Source organism: Salmo salar, chromosome 02, assembly GCF_965601325.2.
Source record: "Salmo salar chromosome 02, fSalSal1, whole genome shotgun sequence".
Taxonomy (NCBI): domain Eukaryota; kingdom Metazoa; phylum Chordata; class Actinopteri; order Salmoniformes; family Salmonidae; genus Salmo; species Salmo salar.
Genome location: NC_138292.1, coordinates 15,083,406 through 15,101,521, shown reverse-complemented (window position 1 = coordinate 15,101,521; position 18,116 = coordinate 15,083,406). Strand labels below are relative to the sequence as shown.

General features: G+C 46.0%; 1 protein-coding gene across 6 annotated transcripts in view; it reads left to right on the top strand.

Moving 5' to 3' along the window:
- LOC106592954 (calcium-transporting ATPase type 2C member 1) overlaps positions 1-18,116 on the top strand; it is a 47,305-nt gene that overhangs the window by 11,490 nt on the left and 17,699 nt on the right. For 4 of the 6 annotated variants that reach the window (XM_082960190.1, XM_082960184.1, XM_082960181.1 and 1 more), the window contains 7 exons: positions 9,345-9,449; positions 9,723-9,839; positions 16,365-16,454; positions 16,634-16,669; positions 16,980-17,041; positions 17,674-17,782; positions 17,956-18,105. In XM_082960190.1, the coding sequence (XP_082816316.1) occupies positions 9,381-9,449; positions 9,723-9,839; positions 16,365-16,454; positions 16,634-16,669; positions 16,980-17,041; positions 17,674-17,782; positions 17,956-18,105 (633 nt within the window). In that variant the 5' untranslated portion in view covers positions 9,345-9,380. Of the gene's footprint in view, positions 1-691; positions 887-9,344; positions 9,450-9,722; positions 9,840-16,364; positions 16,455-16,633; positions 16,670-16,979; positions 17,042-17,673; positions 17,783-17,955; positions 18,106-18,116 lie in introns of those variants that run through there. The other 2 variants (XM_082960183.1, XM_082960187.1) reach the window with 2 other exon arrangements.

The window sequence follows — 18,116 nt, the reverse complement described above, 5'->3', positions numbered from 1 at the left end:
GGCTACAACCATCAAACTAGTATATAACATGTTTTTAAATGTTATAAATGTATTATTCTATTTATTGTTATCGCATCAATTCAGGCAATTTATTGCGATATGGATTTTTGTCCATATCACCCAGCTCTATTCCTGTAGCGTTCCAAAAACTCCTGGCCGTCTCTTGAACTCTATTGCATTTGTGTGGTGTTTTCATTGACCTCTCACAATGTCTTATTTGATCTGATCTCTCCTTTCCATTGACCTCTCACAATGTCTTATTTGATCTGATCTCTCCTTTCCATTGACCTCTCACAATGTCTTATTTGATCTGATCTCTCCTTTCCATTGACCTCTCACAATGTCTTATTTGATCTGATCTCTCCTTTCCATTGACCTCTCACAATGTCTTATTTGATCTGATCTCTCCTTTCCATTGACCTCTCACAATGTCTTATTTGATCTGATCTCTCCTTTCCATTGACCTCTCAACAGGTCTTTATTTGATCTGATCTCTTCTTTCCATTGACCTCTCACAATGTCTTATTTGATCTGATCTCTCCTTTCCATTGACCTCTCACACATGGTCTTCATTTGATCTGATCTCTCTCTTTCCATTGACCTCTCAACAGGTCTTGTTATTTGACCTGATTGCTCCTCTTTGATCCTGGTGCTCCTCCTCCTTATGGCTACTCAGTAGGTGTGTGCTAAAGTAGGCGTGTGTTGACCATGTTCAGATCAGACCCCCTGGAAGCACAATACTCCGATTGTACCTATTGCCTCTTATCAGCTTGAGAGGGAGACAAACTAATTCAGCCAGTCAACCTGTTGATATTGACAGGTAGCAGCCTGATCTACAAGGATAATGGCCATCCAGGACCCGGACCCGGTAACTACACCTATAATAGTATGTGCAGTCTGTCAAGTCTAGCCAGTCTTTTTGTGAGGGTGTGTGTGTGCGTGTATAAGACAATTTGCAGCTGTGTGTTTGGTTCTCTGTGTGATAGGCTACTGATTTTGTTTGTTTGCTTGAGAAAGAGGGAGAAACAGATTCCCCGGACTGTAATTCAGCCACTCAACCTGTTGATATTGACAGGTAGCAGCCTGATTTACAAAGATAATGACCGACCTGGACCAGGAAACAACACCTGTAGTATGTTGTTCTCTCACCTAGCTACCTTATGATGAATAGACTACTGTAAACAGACCAGGGTTTAAATACCATTTAGGGTATTTCAGTAAGGCCTTATTTCAAAGACATTTTGGAAGTATTTAGATATTTTCTCTTTGAAAATACAAGTATTTGAATATTAGAATGTATTTGTAAATAAACTTGGAATGTTTGGGCATGTATTTGAAAATACTCAAATACACAGACAAATGTATTTTTAAATACTCTATGCATTTGAACCCTGGCCTGCTTGGTCCTATAATGGACCTGGACCCAACACCTATTGTGTGTGTGTGTGTGAGACAGATTGCAGCTGTGTGTTTGGTTCTCTGTGGGCTAGGTTACTGAGTTCTCTTTGTTGGCTTGGTGGTAACGTAGCCTAAATGCAGTTGGCTCACCAAGCTCCTTGGCGATGGTCTTGTAGCCCATTCCAGCCTTGTGTAGGTCTACAATCTTGTCCCTGACATCCTTGGAGAGCTCTTTGGTCTTGGCCATGGTGGAGAGTTTAGAATCTGATTGATTGCTTCTGTGGACAGGTGTCTTTTATACAGGTAATAAACTGAGATTAGGAGCACTCCCTTTAAGAGTGTGCTCCTAATCTCAGTTTGTTACCTGTATAAAAGACACATGGGAGCCAGAAATCTTTCTGATTGAGAGGGGGTCGAATACTTATTTCCCTCATTTAAATGCAAATCAATTTATAACATTTTTGACATGTGTTTTTCTAGATTTTTTGTTGTTGTTATTCTGTCTCTCACTGTTCAAATAAACCTATCATTAAAATTATAGACTGATCATTTCTTTGTCAGTGGGCAAACGTACAAAATCAGCAGGGGATCAAATACTTTTCCCCCTCACTATAAATGCGGTTGGCTTGGTGGTAGCGTAGCCTAAATGCGGTTGGCTTGGTGGTAGCGTAGCCTAAATGCAGTTGGCTTGGTGGTAACGTAGCCTAAATGCGGTTGGCCAATGGTTTAGAAAGTTTTGTCAAATTAACAGCACCGTCGTTTGCACTGTGTCCATAGGGTAGCGCCGTTCCAGGGTGCTGTCACTGTGTCCATATAGGGTTAGTCTCGTCACTGTGTCCATGTAGGGTTAGTTTAAGGCAGGGGTCTCCAACAAGATGGATTGACAAGGGGATGTGGAGTAAAATGTGATGGATTGACACAGTCAGGGACACAGGATAGAGTGGATGAATTAACTTGTGATCAAATTCTAGTAGGGAAAATTCTTCCTCCTTTGTCTTCCTAATCGCAGTTCTTCTGAAGCGAGAGTAGAAACGCTGACGTATAACTCTGTTTCTGTTTGATTTGACTCCGTGTTTACACTAAGAAGCTGGTAGTGTGCATAGGGGAAGGTCAGTCAGCGTACAGCAGTAACCTAGCCTTATCACCACCCTCATCTTTCTTTCAAAGCCCCTTTCTCACGGTATCAACTTGCCACTGCCTGTTGTGGCGTTCTACAGTATAGCAGGTTTTGTGTTGCGTATATCATAAAATACAACACTCTCTCGACTAGAGGTCGACCAATTAATCGAAATGGCCGATTTAATTAGGGCCGATTTTTCAAGTTTTCATAACAATCGGTATTTTTGGCCACCGATTTGCCGCTTTATTTTTTTATTTTTATTTTTTTACACCTTTATTTAACTAGGCAAGTCAGATTAAGAACACATTCTTATTTTCAATGACGGCCTAGGAACGGGGGTTAACTGCCTTGTTCAGGCGGGATTCGGGGATTCGTTTTTGCAACCTTCCGGTTACTAATCCAATCCAACGCACGAGGAGCCTGCATGGCAGGCTGACTACCTGTTACGCGAGGGCAGCAAGAAGCCAAGGTAAGTTGCTAGCTAGCATTAAACTTTATCTTATAAAAAACTCAATCTTAACATAATCACTAGTTAACTACACATGGTTGATGATATTACTAGTTTCTAACATGTCCTGCGTTGCATATAATCGATGCGGTGCCTGTTAATTTATCATTGAATCATAGCCTATTTCGCCAAACAGGTGTTGATTTAACAAGCGCATTTGCGAAAAAAGCACTGTCGTTGCACCAATGTACCTAACCATAAGCATCAATGCCTTTCTTTAAAATCAATAAACAAGTATATATTTTTAAACCTGCATATTTAGTTTATTGCCTGCTAACATGAAATTGTGTCACATCTCTAGCGTTCATTGCACGCAGAGTCAGGGTATATGCAACAGTTTGGGCCGCCTGGCTCGTTGTGAACTAATTTGCCAGAATTTTACATAATTATGACAACATTGACATAACATAACTCGTAAGCATTCATTCAGACAGCACTTTCATGCGTTTTGCCAGCAGCTCTTCGCTGTTTCAAGCTGTTTATGACTTCAAACCGGGTGGGTATAATTTGTGGAACGTTCCAACAGGAATCTATTCCAAAAACTTCGTAAATAACAAGGTTGCCAAAAAACAATGCATACAATGTTGTATAGCGGCAGAATAAGATACCGGGTAGTGAGTGGTCTATTTCATTGCGTTTTTCACTCATCACGTTTATTCCGAAAAATGTCTGTCCTCACTCTGGTTGCCTATAGACAAACATTAAGAATAAGCTACGTGGTGAGTTGATGCCTATTCGGCAGCTAGTTAGCTAGGTTTGTATGCGTTGCTACTTTGTATGCGTTGTTGGTTGGCAACCTTTTACTTTACGTTTTTTTGGAACAGATTCCTGTTGGAACGTTCCACAAATTATACCCACCCCTTCAAGCCTGTCAACTCCCAAGATTAGGCTGGTGTAACCGATGTGAAATGGCTAGCTAGTTAGCGGGGTGCGCGCTAATAGCGTTTCAAACGTCACTCGCTCTGAGACTTGGAGTAGTTGTTTCCCTTGCTCTACATGGGTAACGCTGCTTCGAGGGTGGCTGTTGTCGATGTGTTCCTGGTTCAAGCCCAGGTAGGAGCGAGGAGAGGGACGGAAGCTATACTCTTACACTGGCAATACTAAAGGGCCTATAAGAACATCCAATAGTCAAAGGTATATGAAATAGAAATCGTATAGAGAGAAATAGTCCTATAATAACTACAACCTAAAACATCTTACCTGAGAATATTGAAGACTCATGTTAAAAGGAACCACCAGCTTTCATATGTTCTCATTTTCTGAGCAAGGAACTTAAATGTTAGCTTTTTTACATGGCACATATTGCACTTTTACTTTCTTCTCCAACACTGTTTTGCATTATTTAAACCAAATTGAACGTTTCATTATTTATTTCAGGCTAAATTGATTTTATTGATGTATTATATTAAGTTAAAATAAGTGTTCATTCAGTATTGTTGTAATTATCATTATTATAAATAAACAAACAAACAAAAAATCAGCCGATTTAATCGGTATCGACTTTTTTTTGGTCCTCCAATAATCGGTATCTGTGTTGAAAAATCATAATCGGTCGACCTCTCCTCTCGACCAATCAGAATGGATTATTCAGCCAAGCCATGGTATAAGCCTAACTGTAATAACATGTCATTTCAACTGGTCACTAAATTACACAGACAGGTGAAGAGTTGCATGGATAAAAGAAGAACAATGAAGTAAGTCAGAAGAATACTCAACCAGAGGACAAATCCAGGTTATGGACAAATCCCCCACCCCTCTGTCTGCCTCTCCCTCTGTCTGCCTCTCTCCCTCTGTCTGCCTCTCTCAGAATGTTAGAGGATCCCATTCTGTCAGTGTAGCCGAGAGAATAGATTGGCTCGCTAGTCACCTATTGAAAAAAGGTTTGCTGGAGAACTTGTCACACCTGTAAGGGGCTTTTTTTTCTCTTGCAGGGGTTAAGGTTAAAGGTCATGGTTGAAGCATAGCACACCTTTCACTTCTTCAGATTGTCCTCATAGGATAGGCCTCCAGCAACGCCTGAAGCACAGCATTACATCTAGACCAGAGCTCTCCAACTCTGTTCCTGGAGATCTATCCTCCTGTAGGTTTTCACTCCAACCCTGTTCCTGGAGAGCTACCCTCCTGTAGGTTATCACTCCAACCCTGTTCCTGGAGAGCTACCCTCCTGTAGGTTATCACTCCAACCCTGTTCCTGGAGATCTATCCTCCTGTAGGTTTTCACTCCAACCCTGTTCCTGGAGATCTATCCTCCTGTAGGTTTTCACACCAACTCTGTTCCTGGAGATCTATCCTCCTGTAGGTTTTCACTCCAACCCTGTTCCTGGAGATCTATCCTCCTGTAGGTTTTCACTCCAACCCCAGTTGTAACTAACCTGATTCAGCTTATAACCATGTAATTATTAGGAGTGAAAACCTACAGGAGGGTAGCTCTCCAGGAACAGGGTTGGAGAGTAGTGCTGAGTGGTTAGTGCTTTTTGAGGTCTGTTCGATTTTGGTTCGATTAAAAAAAAAAAAAATCAACGGTTTTTATTTTAAAAAAACATTAAATGCTCTATGCATTATGTGGGTTGAAATGCTGTAACACAGAATAAAACAATAAAAGTCCCATGATTGTAGTGACTGTCCATTACTGCTTATTCTTATTCACAATACTTTAATTGACTTAAAAATATTTAAGTTGTGTATATTACACTTTTTTTATTTATTTGATGACTGACTTTATTATTACATTCCAAGTCATCTAATCTCTATAGAGCTATTTTAGTAGTTATAATAAGTAAATAAGACATACTTTTATGACTGCTGGCTATGAAATATCAATCACTTAGATTATGTATTTTCAGGTAGAGATGCCTCGCGATGCAACAGCTGCACTCTATATCCCCTCACGATAGTGCATTCTTCGCTCTTCTGTAGCAGGCGTAAAATAAACACAGACCGGACAAGAAGATGCGCAATGGATTATGGTCATTGTAGTTAATTACCACGTTTTATGCCCTAAACTATGTAGAATATTGGCCTGTGGGAAACTACAACCCCCTATTACATCGCACGGTTCAGACTTGGATCTGATTCATCTCTAGAGAAACTGTGCATTGAGCTCACAGAAAAAAACCACAGGTCAATTAGTTGATTAAAAGACATCACTCAGCACTATTGGAGAGCCTTGATTGATTGTGTGTTTGTTAGGGTGTGTTCATTTGTATGCGTCTGTTAGGGTTTGCATTCACTTGGTGTAATATAACCTTTCTGGGGATGTTCCCCTGGTATAAGAAGGCTACTTAATCTAACTCTTCATTTAGCTAACTATAGTGTCTTCTGTGTAAAATAGATAAACGTTTGTTTTGTTGGCTTTTCTGATTGATCGAGCAGTAGGTTTTTGACTTGCCTCATTAATCTAAATCTGTAGATGAGAACACAACTTGTTTGGAAAGACCTGTAGGGCTATCTGGCTGGCCATGCCTCTGCTCCAGGTAGCTACCCTATCTGGCTGGCCAGGAAATGAGTAACCCTGTAGAGTGGGAATTACTGCCTCTTGTCAGAACCTGAGTAGGGAGAAGGCTAAAGAGCGGTTGGAAGATGGTAAAGAGTGAGGAAGTACGAGGAGAGGAGGAGCGAGGGTTCTCTACTCATTCACTCCTCCATGCCTCTAGGCCCTCTCCTTCTCTACAGCTTTTCTTCTAGAGCTCTTCACTTCCACAGAAAGAAGTGTGACCTTTTCATTCATTATTCTACACCGAGTGGAGTGAGAGGGGGGAGAAGGGGAGAGGGAGTGAAGATGAGGGGAGACAGACAGAGAGAGTCTGATCCAGGTTTAAGCTCTTGTCACTCTTAATTAGATTGTTCTGTTAGCCTGAGAGGATTCACTCTCCAGCCTCCTTACTTATGTAAGATACTTTGTCTCATCTAAATGGCGGAGAGGAGAGAGGGAAGACACCAGGCGAGGGAGGAGAAGGAGCGGGATTTTGGTGGTTCTGGGGGTGTTGTGAGACACACAGACCGATGTTGGTTGGATACCTTTTTAGCAGTAGATGTTACGGGCAGGACCAGGAGGTGCGGCCGGTGGCGATGAAGAGGAACAGAACAGGTCATTCATCCCCCTGCCTGTCGTACGGTTACTGTGTCATTGCCTGCCTACAGTCCTCTCTACGGCAACGGAGTGAGATGGTTTGTTTGACGAGGAGGGCTGACGAGTAACCACAGGTGTTGACTGTCTATGTTGGCAGAGGGAACACAGCAGACTGCCTTTTGCTGGACCTCAGTTGATGGATTAGATAAATTAGCTCTGCATTGCAACCAGTTGGCACATGGTACGTTGCTGTGAAGTACTCTTTTTTTCCCATCATGCTTTTTTTGTCTTTTGAAAAAACGATCACCAAAAAGCTGTTGATTGTCATGAAACATGTTTGTGCCTTAGTCCTGGTATGCCTGATCTCGGTGACCTCGTATGAGTGATATTGTTTGGCTGCCTGGTGGAACCTGGGGGTCAGTAGGACATCTGGCCTAATGGCAGAACTAGCATTAGCATAGGGGAGCGAAGTGCAGCCTTAATCTTAAAGCTATGATATAGCAAAGGCTATGGCGTGATGAGAAGGGCTACCATCTAATCTCTGTGGGTGTAGTTTTAGCATCATGCTGCCTGGACTACACTAAATATGCAAGGGATTACATTTTTGATTGTGTTAAATCAAATCAAATTGTCACATGCGCGGAATACAACAGGTGTAGACTTTACAGTGAAATGCTTACTTACCAGCCCTTCACTAACAATGCAGAGTTTTAAAAAAGTAAGAAAAATTTGCTAAATAAACTAAACGAAAATAGTAACACAATAAAATACCAATACCGGGGCTATATACAAGGATAATGGATACAGTGAGGGGGGAAAAGTATTTGATCCCCTGCTGATTTTGTACGTTTGCCCACTGACAAAGAAATGATCAGTCTATAATTTTAATGGTAGGTTTATTTGAACAGTGAGACAGAATAACAACAAGAAAATCCAGAAACGCATGTCAAAAATGTTATAAATTGATTTGCATTTTAATGAGGGAAATAAGTATTTGACCCCCTCTCAATCAGAAAGATTTCTGGCTCCCAGGTGTCTTTTATACAGGTAACGAGCTGAGATTAGGAGCACAATCTTAAAGGGAGTGCTCCTAATCTCAGTTTGTTACCTGAATAAAAGACACCTGTCCACAGAAGCAATCAATCAATCAGATTCCAAACTCTCCACCATGGCCAAGACCAAAGAGCTCTCCAAGGATGTCAGGGACAAGATTGTACACCTACACAAGGCTGGAATGGGCTACAAGACCATCGCCAAGCAGCTTGGTGAGAAGGTGACAACAGTTGGTGCGATTTATTCGCAAATGGAAGAAACACAAAATAACTGTCAATCTCCCTCGGCCTGGGGCTCCATGTAAGATCTCACCTCGTGGAGTTGCAATGATCATGAGAACGGTGAGGAATCAGCCCAGAACTACACGGGAGGATCTTGTCAATGATCTCAAGGCAGCTGGGACCATAGATTTGATTTGATTTTGATTTGAAAACAATTGGTAACACACTACGCCGTGAAGAACTGAAATCCTGCAGCGCCCGCAAGGTCTCTTCTGCTAAGGGGACAGGACAACTTCACCGCATCAAAGGGACGATGGACGGGGCCATGTACTGTCAAATCTTGGGTGAGAACCTCCTTCCCTCAGCCAGGGCATTGAAAATGGGTCGTGGGTGGGTATTCCAGCATGACAATGACCCAAAGCACACGGCCAAGGTAACAAAGGAGTGGCTCAAGAAGAAGCACATTAAGGTCCTGGAGTGGCCTAGCCAGTCTCCAGACCTTAATCCCATAGAAAATCTGTGGAGGGAGCTGAAGGTTCGAGTTGCCAAACGTCAGCCTCGAAACCTTAATGACTTGGAGAAGATCTGCAAAGAGGAGTGGGACAAAATCCCTCCTGAGATGTGTGCAAACCTGGTGGCCAACTACAAGAAACGTCTGACCTCTGATTGCCAACAAGGGTTTTGCCACCAAGTACTAAGTCATGTTTTGGGGGGGTCAAATACTGTTTTGGAGGGGTCAAATACTTATTTCCCTCATTTAAAATGCAAATCAATTTATAACATTTTTGACGTGCATTTTTCTGGATTTCTTTGATGTTATTCTGTCTCTCACTGTTCAATTAAACCTACCATTAAAATTATAGACTGATCATTTCTTTGTCAATGGGCAAACGTACAAAATCAGCAGGGGATCAAATACTTTTTTCCCTCACTGTATGTCTTGTTTCTCCTAATGTTATTGTCTGCCTGCTGCAGCTTCCCGAGAAACAACCCCAATATGAAGATAAAACCATGGTTCCAGTACTAACTTCAAAACAAGCCAGCCAATTACCAGTGAACGAAGTAACATGTCTCCTGCAGGTACGTATGGCACAGTGAAAAATGTAGAATTTACTAACGTTGTATTCCATTACCATTAGTGCATAGACATTTGAGTCGTTTAGCAGACACTCTTATCCAGACGACTTAGCTAATGCATTCATCTTAAGATAGCTAGGTGACACGAGTTAGGCCTAGTCAGCATCACTGAACTGTCAAATAGCACCAGCATACTGAAGGGTGAGCCCCTCATCTCGTCATCACACGCTAGTCACCTGACAGCATTGTTGTTGGTAACCATGCTCCTTCCCTCAGGCTGACCTGCAGTACGGCCTGACCCACAGTGAGGTCACCCGTCGCCGTGCCTACCATGGCTGGAATGAGTTCGACATCAATGAGGAGGAGCCTCTCTGGAGGAAGTACATCTCCCAGGTGAGTGGCGGATAGAACTGCAAATCCCTTGTCTACGTCAAGCTGAAAAAGTACAACTCCCTGGAGAGTGATGGGAAGCTACCCAAAGCTGAAATTCATACTGTTATTATAGCGTTGTAGTACATGTGTGTGTGAAGCCTAAATAAGCAGAAAGGGGAACACTCTCACACCTGATACATCCTGGCTTTGATACAGGAGTTCTAGCACAGCATCCCACCACTGACAAGACATTTCCAGCGAGTGCTGAAGCCGAAGCCGCAGTAGGGCTTCAGGTTTCAGAAGCAGCTCCCTACATGCTGTAGTGTTTAGTACATGTGAAATATCACAGATCACCTGCTGTCCTCCCTCCGCCCCGCTCTTGGATCGCTCTTGACTTCTTTTGCAAGGACAAAAGCTCCCAGTGTCCTCTGGGGTAGGAGGGAGGGAGAGAAGAGGAGGAAAAAACTGGGCCGCTCTATTCTGCCTGGTTTCTGTCTTCCGTGGCCAGAAGCAAAGTGATGAGCGGTCGGATAAATATAGAGCTGCCGCCCTGAGAGGCCGTTTTTTTCGCCTTCACACAGAGATGGAGAGAATGAGGGATGCTGTCCCGCTCGCTCGCTCTCTCTCGCTCCCCCCTCTCTCTCGCTCCCCCCTCTCTCTCGCCCCTCTCTCTCTCGCCCCTCTCTCTCTCTCTCTCTCTCGCCCCTCTCTCTCTCTCTCTCTCGCCCCTCTCTCTCTCTCTCTCTCGCCCCTCTCTCTCTCGCCCGCTCGCCCCTCTCTCTCTCTCGCCCGCTCGCCCCTCTCTCTCTCTCGCTCGCTCGCTCCCCCCTCTCTCTCTCGCTCGCTCCCCCCTCTCTCTCGCTCGCTCCCCCTCTCTCTCTCGCTCGCTCCCCCCTCTCTCTCTCTCGCTCGCTCCCCCCTCTCTCTCTCTCGCTCGCTCCCCCCTCTCTCTCTCTCGCTCGCTCCCCCCTCTCTCTCTCTCGCTCGCTCCCCCCTCTCTCTCGCTCGCTCCCCCCTCTCTCTCGCTCGCTCGCTCCCCTCTCTCTCTCTCTCGCTCGCTCGCTCCCCCCTCTCTCTCCTCTCTCTCACCCCCTCTCTCTGTGTTCCTTCTTTGTTTCACCCCCTTTGATACCCTGCTGAAGAAGAAAGATCAGCCACTTACTCATCATGTGGTTAACGTGAGATGCAGCCTCCTCTTGCCATGGAAACATATCGAAAAATACGTAATTATGCCATGAGCCATTGCTGTACTTCGGCGCTTTGGTTGGTTTAAATTGCAGGGGGGAAATCCTTTTTTTTAATTTTTTTTTTTTAGTACTGATCATAATTAGAGGCACTTAGAACAGCCTCTGATCTGGTTCAATCAGTAACACCATTCTCCATTCCACATTTTATGGTATTTTCTCAACACCATTTGTCCCAGAACGCTTAAGACCCAAACCTAACTCCCTAGGTGACAGGGTCAGCGTCCATAGAAAGGCAGTACTGCCCAGTACAGGGCAGTACTCAAGATTACATAGAACAATTATCTAGAATATTAATCACCGTATTCATTCACCACTATTGTATTCATCCCTCCCTATCGTCTGAATTGGGAGGGTGCCATTCCCCCACTCCCCTGACTCCTCTGTGTTGTCAGATCAGATTCCTCCTCTGTGTTGTCAGATCAGATTCCTCCTCTGTGTTGTCAGATCAGATTCCTCCTCTGTGTTGTCAGATCAGATTCCTCCTCTGTGTTGTCAGGTCAGATTCCTCCTCAGATTCCTCCTCATGGCTTGAGGCCTGACGTGCCCTTACTGAACTACCAGAGATGGTCCAGTCTAGCTAGCTAATTTGTGTGTGTGTGTGTGTGTGTGTGTGTGTGTGTGTGTGTGAAATCTGTCAGAAGCAGTATTGCCACACACACACATTGAGTGAAGAGCTACAAGCATTCGGGTCTTTAATCTGTCACTAGTTTGGGCTGTGCCAGTCAGGCAGGTTATCTGTACAGAACAGAGCAGCAATGTGGTGCTCTCCCTGTCTCCTGGAGGCTCCCGCCATCAGCTCAGCTCCATCTCTCCCTGTCTCCTGGAGGCTCCCACCATCAGCTCAGCTCCATCTCTCCCTGTCTCCTGGATACTCTCACCATCAGCTCAGCTCCATCTCTCCCTGTCTCCTGGAGGCTCCCGCCATCAGCTCAGCTCCATCTCTCCCTGTCTCCTGGAGGCTCCCGCCATCAGCTCAGCTCCATCTCTCCCTGTCTCCTGGAGGCTCCCACCATCAGCTCAGCTCCATCTCTCCCTGTCTCCTGGAGGCTCCCACCATCAGCTCAGCTCCATCTCTCCCTGTCTCCTGGAGGCTCTCACCATCAGCTCAGCTCCATCTCTCCCTGTCTCCTGGAGGCTCTCACCATCAGCTCAGCTCCATCTCTCCCTGTCTCCTGGAGGCTCCCACCATCAGCTCAGCCCCATCTCTCCCTGTCTCCTGGAGGCTCCCACCATCAGCTCAGATCCACATTTTTTTTGTGTGTGTGATCTTCTCACCAGTATTTTTAGCAGCAAAGTGAGAAAGCAGCATAAGGCTTTAGTTTGGCGTCATCATCATCTCCCCCGTCGCTGCACCTCGTTGCGCTACAGATTTTCATCCGTTTTTAGCATCCCAGAGGATGAACTGGTGGCGTGAAGTCATTTATCACCGTTATCAGACTGCGCTCTAAAAAGCACTGTACCTATTGGTGTTGAATCCATCTCTCTGAGAGGCCGACGGTGGGTACATAGTGGTGTTGAATCCATCTCTCTGAGAGGCCGACGGTGGGTACATAGTGGTGGTGAATCCATCTCTCTGAGAGGCCGACGGTGGGTACATAGTGGTGTTGAATCCATCTCTCTGAGAGGCCGACGGTGGGTACATAGTGGTGTTGAATCCATCTCTCTGAGAGGCCGACGGTGGGTACATAGTGGTGTTGAATCCATCTCTCTGAGAGGCCGACGGTGGGTACATAGTGGTGTTGAATCCATCTCTCTGAGAGGCCGACGGTGGGTACATATTGGTGTTGAATCCATCTCTCTGAGAGGCCGACGGGGGGTACATAGTGGTGTTGAATCCATCTCTCTGAGAGGCCGACGGGGGGTACATAGTGGTGTTGAATCCATCTCTCTGAGAGGCCGACGGGGGGTACATAGTGGTGTTGAATCCATCTCTCTGAGAGGCCGACGGTGGGTACATAGTGGTGTTGAATCCATCTCTCTGAGAGGCCGACGGTGGGTACATAGTGGTGTTGAATCCATCTCTCTGAGAGGCCGACGGTGGGTACATAGTGGTGTTGAATCCATCTCTCTGAGAGGCCGACGGTGGGTACATAGTGGTGTTGAATCCATCTCTCTGAGAGGCCGACGGTGGGTACATAGTGGTGTTGAATCCATCTCTCTGAGAGGCCGACGGTGGGTACATAGTGGTGTTGAATCCATCTCTCTGAGAGGCCGACGGTGGGTACATAGTGGTGTTGAATCCATCTCTCTGAGAGGCCGACGGTGGCTACATAGTGGTGTTGAATCCATCTCTCTGAGAGGCCGACAGTGGGTACATAGTGGTGTTGAATCCATCTCTCTGAGAGGCCGACGGTGGGTACATAGTGGTGTTGAATCCATCTCTCTGAGAGGCCGACGGTGGCTACATAGTGGTGTTGAATCCATCTCTCTGAGAGGCCGACAGTGGGTACATACATAGTCAAAGACTGTGATGTCCTTGTGTTAATTCAAGTGCAAGGCAAAACAGACAAGTAACTACAGAGCAGTTGAATTCCAGATACCTGGAGACTACAGGGAGCCCTACTGACTACGGAGGTAATTGTGTGTACAGAAGATGTCCCAGAGTGTGATGTCAGCATTTAGGAAGGTACTGGGCCTTGAATCTTGTTCCTGTCAGGGGGATCTTGTTCCTGTCAGAAGTAACCAGGAAACCAGGGCTCTGGAGGCCTTTAATCAAACACTGTCACCCTTACCTGATCTTGTTCCTTGTTCCCTGTGGCTCAGTTGGTAGAGCATGGTGTTTGCAACGCCAGCATGGTGTGTGCAACGCCAGCATGGTGTGTGCAACGCCAGGGTTGTGGGTTCGATTCCCACAGGGGGCCAGTACAAATTATTATTTTTTTTTTTTAAATAATAGAAATGCATGAAATGAAAAATGAAATGTATGTATTCACTACTGTAAGTCGCTCTGGATAAGAGCGTCTGCTAAATGACTAAAATGTAAAATGTAAGTAACCAGGAAACCAGGGCTCTGGAGGTCTTTAATCAAACTCTGTCACTCCTCTCTGATTTTGAACCCCTATGGTGTTGAATTACTGTAGACTCGGTGCTTTGTCCGCTCGCCATGCTGCCTCAATTATTCTGTCAAAGGGAGCGACAGCAACACAGCGCCATTGGCTGGCTAATTAGTGTCTTGCCCAGACATGACAGATTGGGCCTGTACTCCCACTGTGCAGTCAGTGGCCATGTTTGAGAGCATCAAAACCATGATGTATAATGGGTCAATTGTGACTGATCTGAAAATAATATTGAGTAGTTATTTATGATGCAAGGTGATTTGTAGATTAGTCAGTCTCCCCTCGCCTCTAAAGTCAGCCTAAAACCCCAAACAGCAAGCAATGCAGATGTAGAAGCACGGTAGCTAGGAAAAGCTCCCTAAAAAGGCAGGAACCTAGGAAGAAACCAGAGAGGAACCAGGCTGCATTCAGCCATTACTCTCTCTCTGTCTGCCCGAGGAACCAGGCTGCATTCAGACTTTACTCTCTCTCTGTCTGCCAGAGGAACCAGGCTACATTCAGCCATTACTCTCTCTCTGTCTGCCAGAGGAACCAGGCTGCATTCAGCCATTACTCTCTCTCTGTCTGCCCGAGGAACCAGGCTGCATTCAGACTTTACTCTCTCTCTGTCTGCCAGAGGAACCAGGCTGCATTCAGACTTTACTCTCTCTCTGTCTGCCAGAGGAACCAGGCTACATTCAGCCATTACTCTCTCTCTGTCTGCCAGAGGAACCAGGCTGCATTCAGCCATTACTCTCTCTCTCTGTCTGCCAGAGGAACCAGGCTGCATTCAGCCATTACTCTCTCTCTGTCTGCCAGAGGAACCAGGCTACATTCAGCCATTACTCTCTCTCTGTCTGCCAGAGGAACCAGGCTGCATTCAGCCATTACTCTCTCTCTGTCTGCCAGAGGAACCAGGCTACATTCAGCCATTACTCTCTCTCTGTCTGCCAGAGGAACCAGGCTGCATTCAGCCATTACTCTCTCTCTGTCTGCCAGAGGAACCAGGCTACATTCAGCCATTACTCTCTCTCTGTCTGCCAGAGGAACCAGGCTACATTCAGCCATTACTCTCTCTCTGTCTGCCAGAGGAACCAGGCTACATTCAGCCATTACTCTCTCTCTGTCTGCCAGAGGAACCAGGCTACATTCAGCCATTACTCTCTCTCTGTCTGCCAGAGGAACCAGGCTACATTCAGCCATTACTCTCTCTCTGTCTGCCAGAGGAACCAGGCTGCATTCAGCCATTATCTCTCTCTCTGTCTGCCAGAGGAACCAGGCTGCATTCAGCCATTATTCTCTCTCTCTGTCTGCCAGAGGAACCAGGCTGCATTCAGCCATTACTCTCTCTCTGTCTGCCAGAGGAACCAGGCTGCATTCAGCATTACTCTCTCTCTGTCTGCCAGAGGAACCAGGCTACATTCAGCCATTACTCTCTCTCTGTCTGCCAGAGGAACCAGGCTACATTCAGCCATTACTCTCTCTCTGTCTGCCAGAGGAACCAGGCTGCATTCAGCCATTACTCTCTCTCTGTCTGCCAGAGGAACCAGGCTGCATTCAGCCATTATTCTCTCTCTCTGTCTGCCAGAGGAACCAGGCTGCATTCAGCCATTACTCTCTCTCTGTCTGCCAGAGGAACCAGGCTGCATTCAGCCATTACTCTCTCTCTGTCTGCCAGAGGAACCAGGCTACATTCAGCCATTACTCTCTCTCTGTCTGCCAGAGGAACCAGGCTACATTCAGCCATTACTCTCTCTCTGTCTGCCAGAGGAACCAGGCTACATTCAGCCATTACTCTCTCTCTGTCTGCCAGAGGAACCAGGCTACATTCAGCCATTACTCTCTCTCTGTCTGCCAGAGGAACCAGGCTGCATTCAGCCATTACTCTCTCTCTGTCTGCCAGAGGAACCAGGCTGCATTCAGCCATTACTCTCTCTCTGTCTGCCAGAGGAATCAGGCTGCATTCAGCCATTACTCTCTCTCTGTCTGCCAGAGAGATTTCACATGTAGAGGAGATGTAGTTTCTGACTGTTGGAGGTTTGCCGTGTCATCCGTTAGCTTCCAGGACCTTGTTTGACAAATGAATGGGCTTCTGACTTTCTCTGTACAGAGACCCTTATTCTGTGTCTCTTCTATATAGTCACTCATTCAGTCACACACACTCACACAAGTCACTACCGATCACATCAGATGTGGAACATTGGTATTGATCGTGTAGTGCAACAGCTCAATGATGTCTCTCTTTTTCTCTCTCCCTCCCCCAGTTTAAGGATCCTCTCATCATGTTGCTACTGGCCTCTGCTGTCATCAGTGTGCTCATGCGCCAGTTTGATGATGCCATCAGCATCACAGTGGTAAGGAACCCCATCACCACACAGGTTATTTATAGTATACCATTTAGTACTGTGAGTAATTCCATGGTGCTCCAGAAATGTCTGACAACGGATTAGACTGGGTACTACAGAGAATGGAGAGTTAAGCGCTAACCTATTATCTCTCTCTCTCTCCCCATCCCTCTTTTTCTCCTTGACAGGCCATTATAATAGTGGTTACAGTTGCCTTTGTCCAGGTGAGACCTCTTTATTTGCCTTCACTCTGTGGACTGTGTTAGTTGTGACAGGGAGTCAGTCAGTGTGTTTCTCTGCAGATGTCATGGTGTTTTCTCAGAGCACAAAGCCAGATGCCAAATAGATCACAGTGGAACAGAACAGACGGCTGTGTGTGTGTGTGTGTGTGTGTGTGTGTGTGTGTGGGGGCTCGTCTCTGTAGAGAGAACATTGGAAATGCATTGCTGTTCCATCATTTATGAGGGGCATGAAAACTGATCAAAGACATTTGTAGAGAGTTGTTTCAGCTATGCTCTCTCTGTTTCTCTGAAGGAATACCGCTCTGAGAAGTCCCTTGAAGAGCTGGGAAAACTTGTGCCTCCAGAATGCCACTGGTGAGCACTGCCTCTCTCAGCTCCAATGCTCTCTGTTATGTTTTTCTCTCTCACCCATCACTAATTGTATCTACATATGGAATGACAGTCAAACATGACAGTGGAAGCAGCTTAGGACCGACGTCACTCCAATAGACTTAGTGCACACATCCTGGGATAAAGAAAGCACTGGTGCCTCCTGAAAGAAGTGTAAAGCGGACATGGAGAAATGGATGTAATTTCCACTTCAAACAGGATCACTTCAAACACATCCCCCCCCCTCCCCTTAAAATATTCACACACACACACACACACACTCTTCCATACCCCAGGCTTCTACAAGCTGTTGCCCTTGGATGCTGGTGGTGGAACAAGCATAGTGCAGGTTAGCTTGCATGCTGTAGCATTAGCATGGTCATTGCTGATTACAGTTCAATTCCCTCTTCTGTCTCTCTCTCTCCTCTCTCTCGGTCTCGCTTTCTTGTCTCTCTCTGCTCTTCTCGCGCTCCCTCTGTCTCGCTCTCTCTTCTCGCGCTCTCTTTGTCTCGCTCTCTGTCTCATCCTCCCCATATGTCTCTCTCTCTCCTCTCTCTGTCTCACTCTCTCTCGCTCTCCCCGTTGTTTCTGTCTCTCCATCTCCCCCTCCCCTCTAGTGTGAGGGAAGGACACCTGGAGCGCATGCTGGCTCGGGAGTTGGTCCCTGGAGACACTGTCTGTCTCTCTGTTGGGGAGAGAGTCCCGGCTGATCTCCGACTCTTTGAGGTATGTTATACACTCACACCTGTTCAGAAGCTGTAAAAGATACTGTCGTCCTCACTCTTACACATAACCATAGATCTGCAATGGGCGGGACTTCACTAGCTCTACAAAAAAAGCTGGCAGCAAAAGAATTGTTGAAGTGACTGGCAAACCTTTCACCCCTCTCTCTCTCCCAGGCAACTGACCTATCAGTGGATGAGTCCAGTCTGACGGGAGAGACCACTCCCTGCACCAAGTCCACGTCCCACCAGCCCACCAACAATGACATCACCTCCCGCAGCAATGTGGCCTTCATGGGAACCCTGGTGCGATGTGGCAAAGCCAAGGTACCTCACAT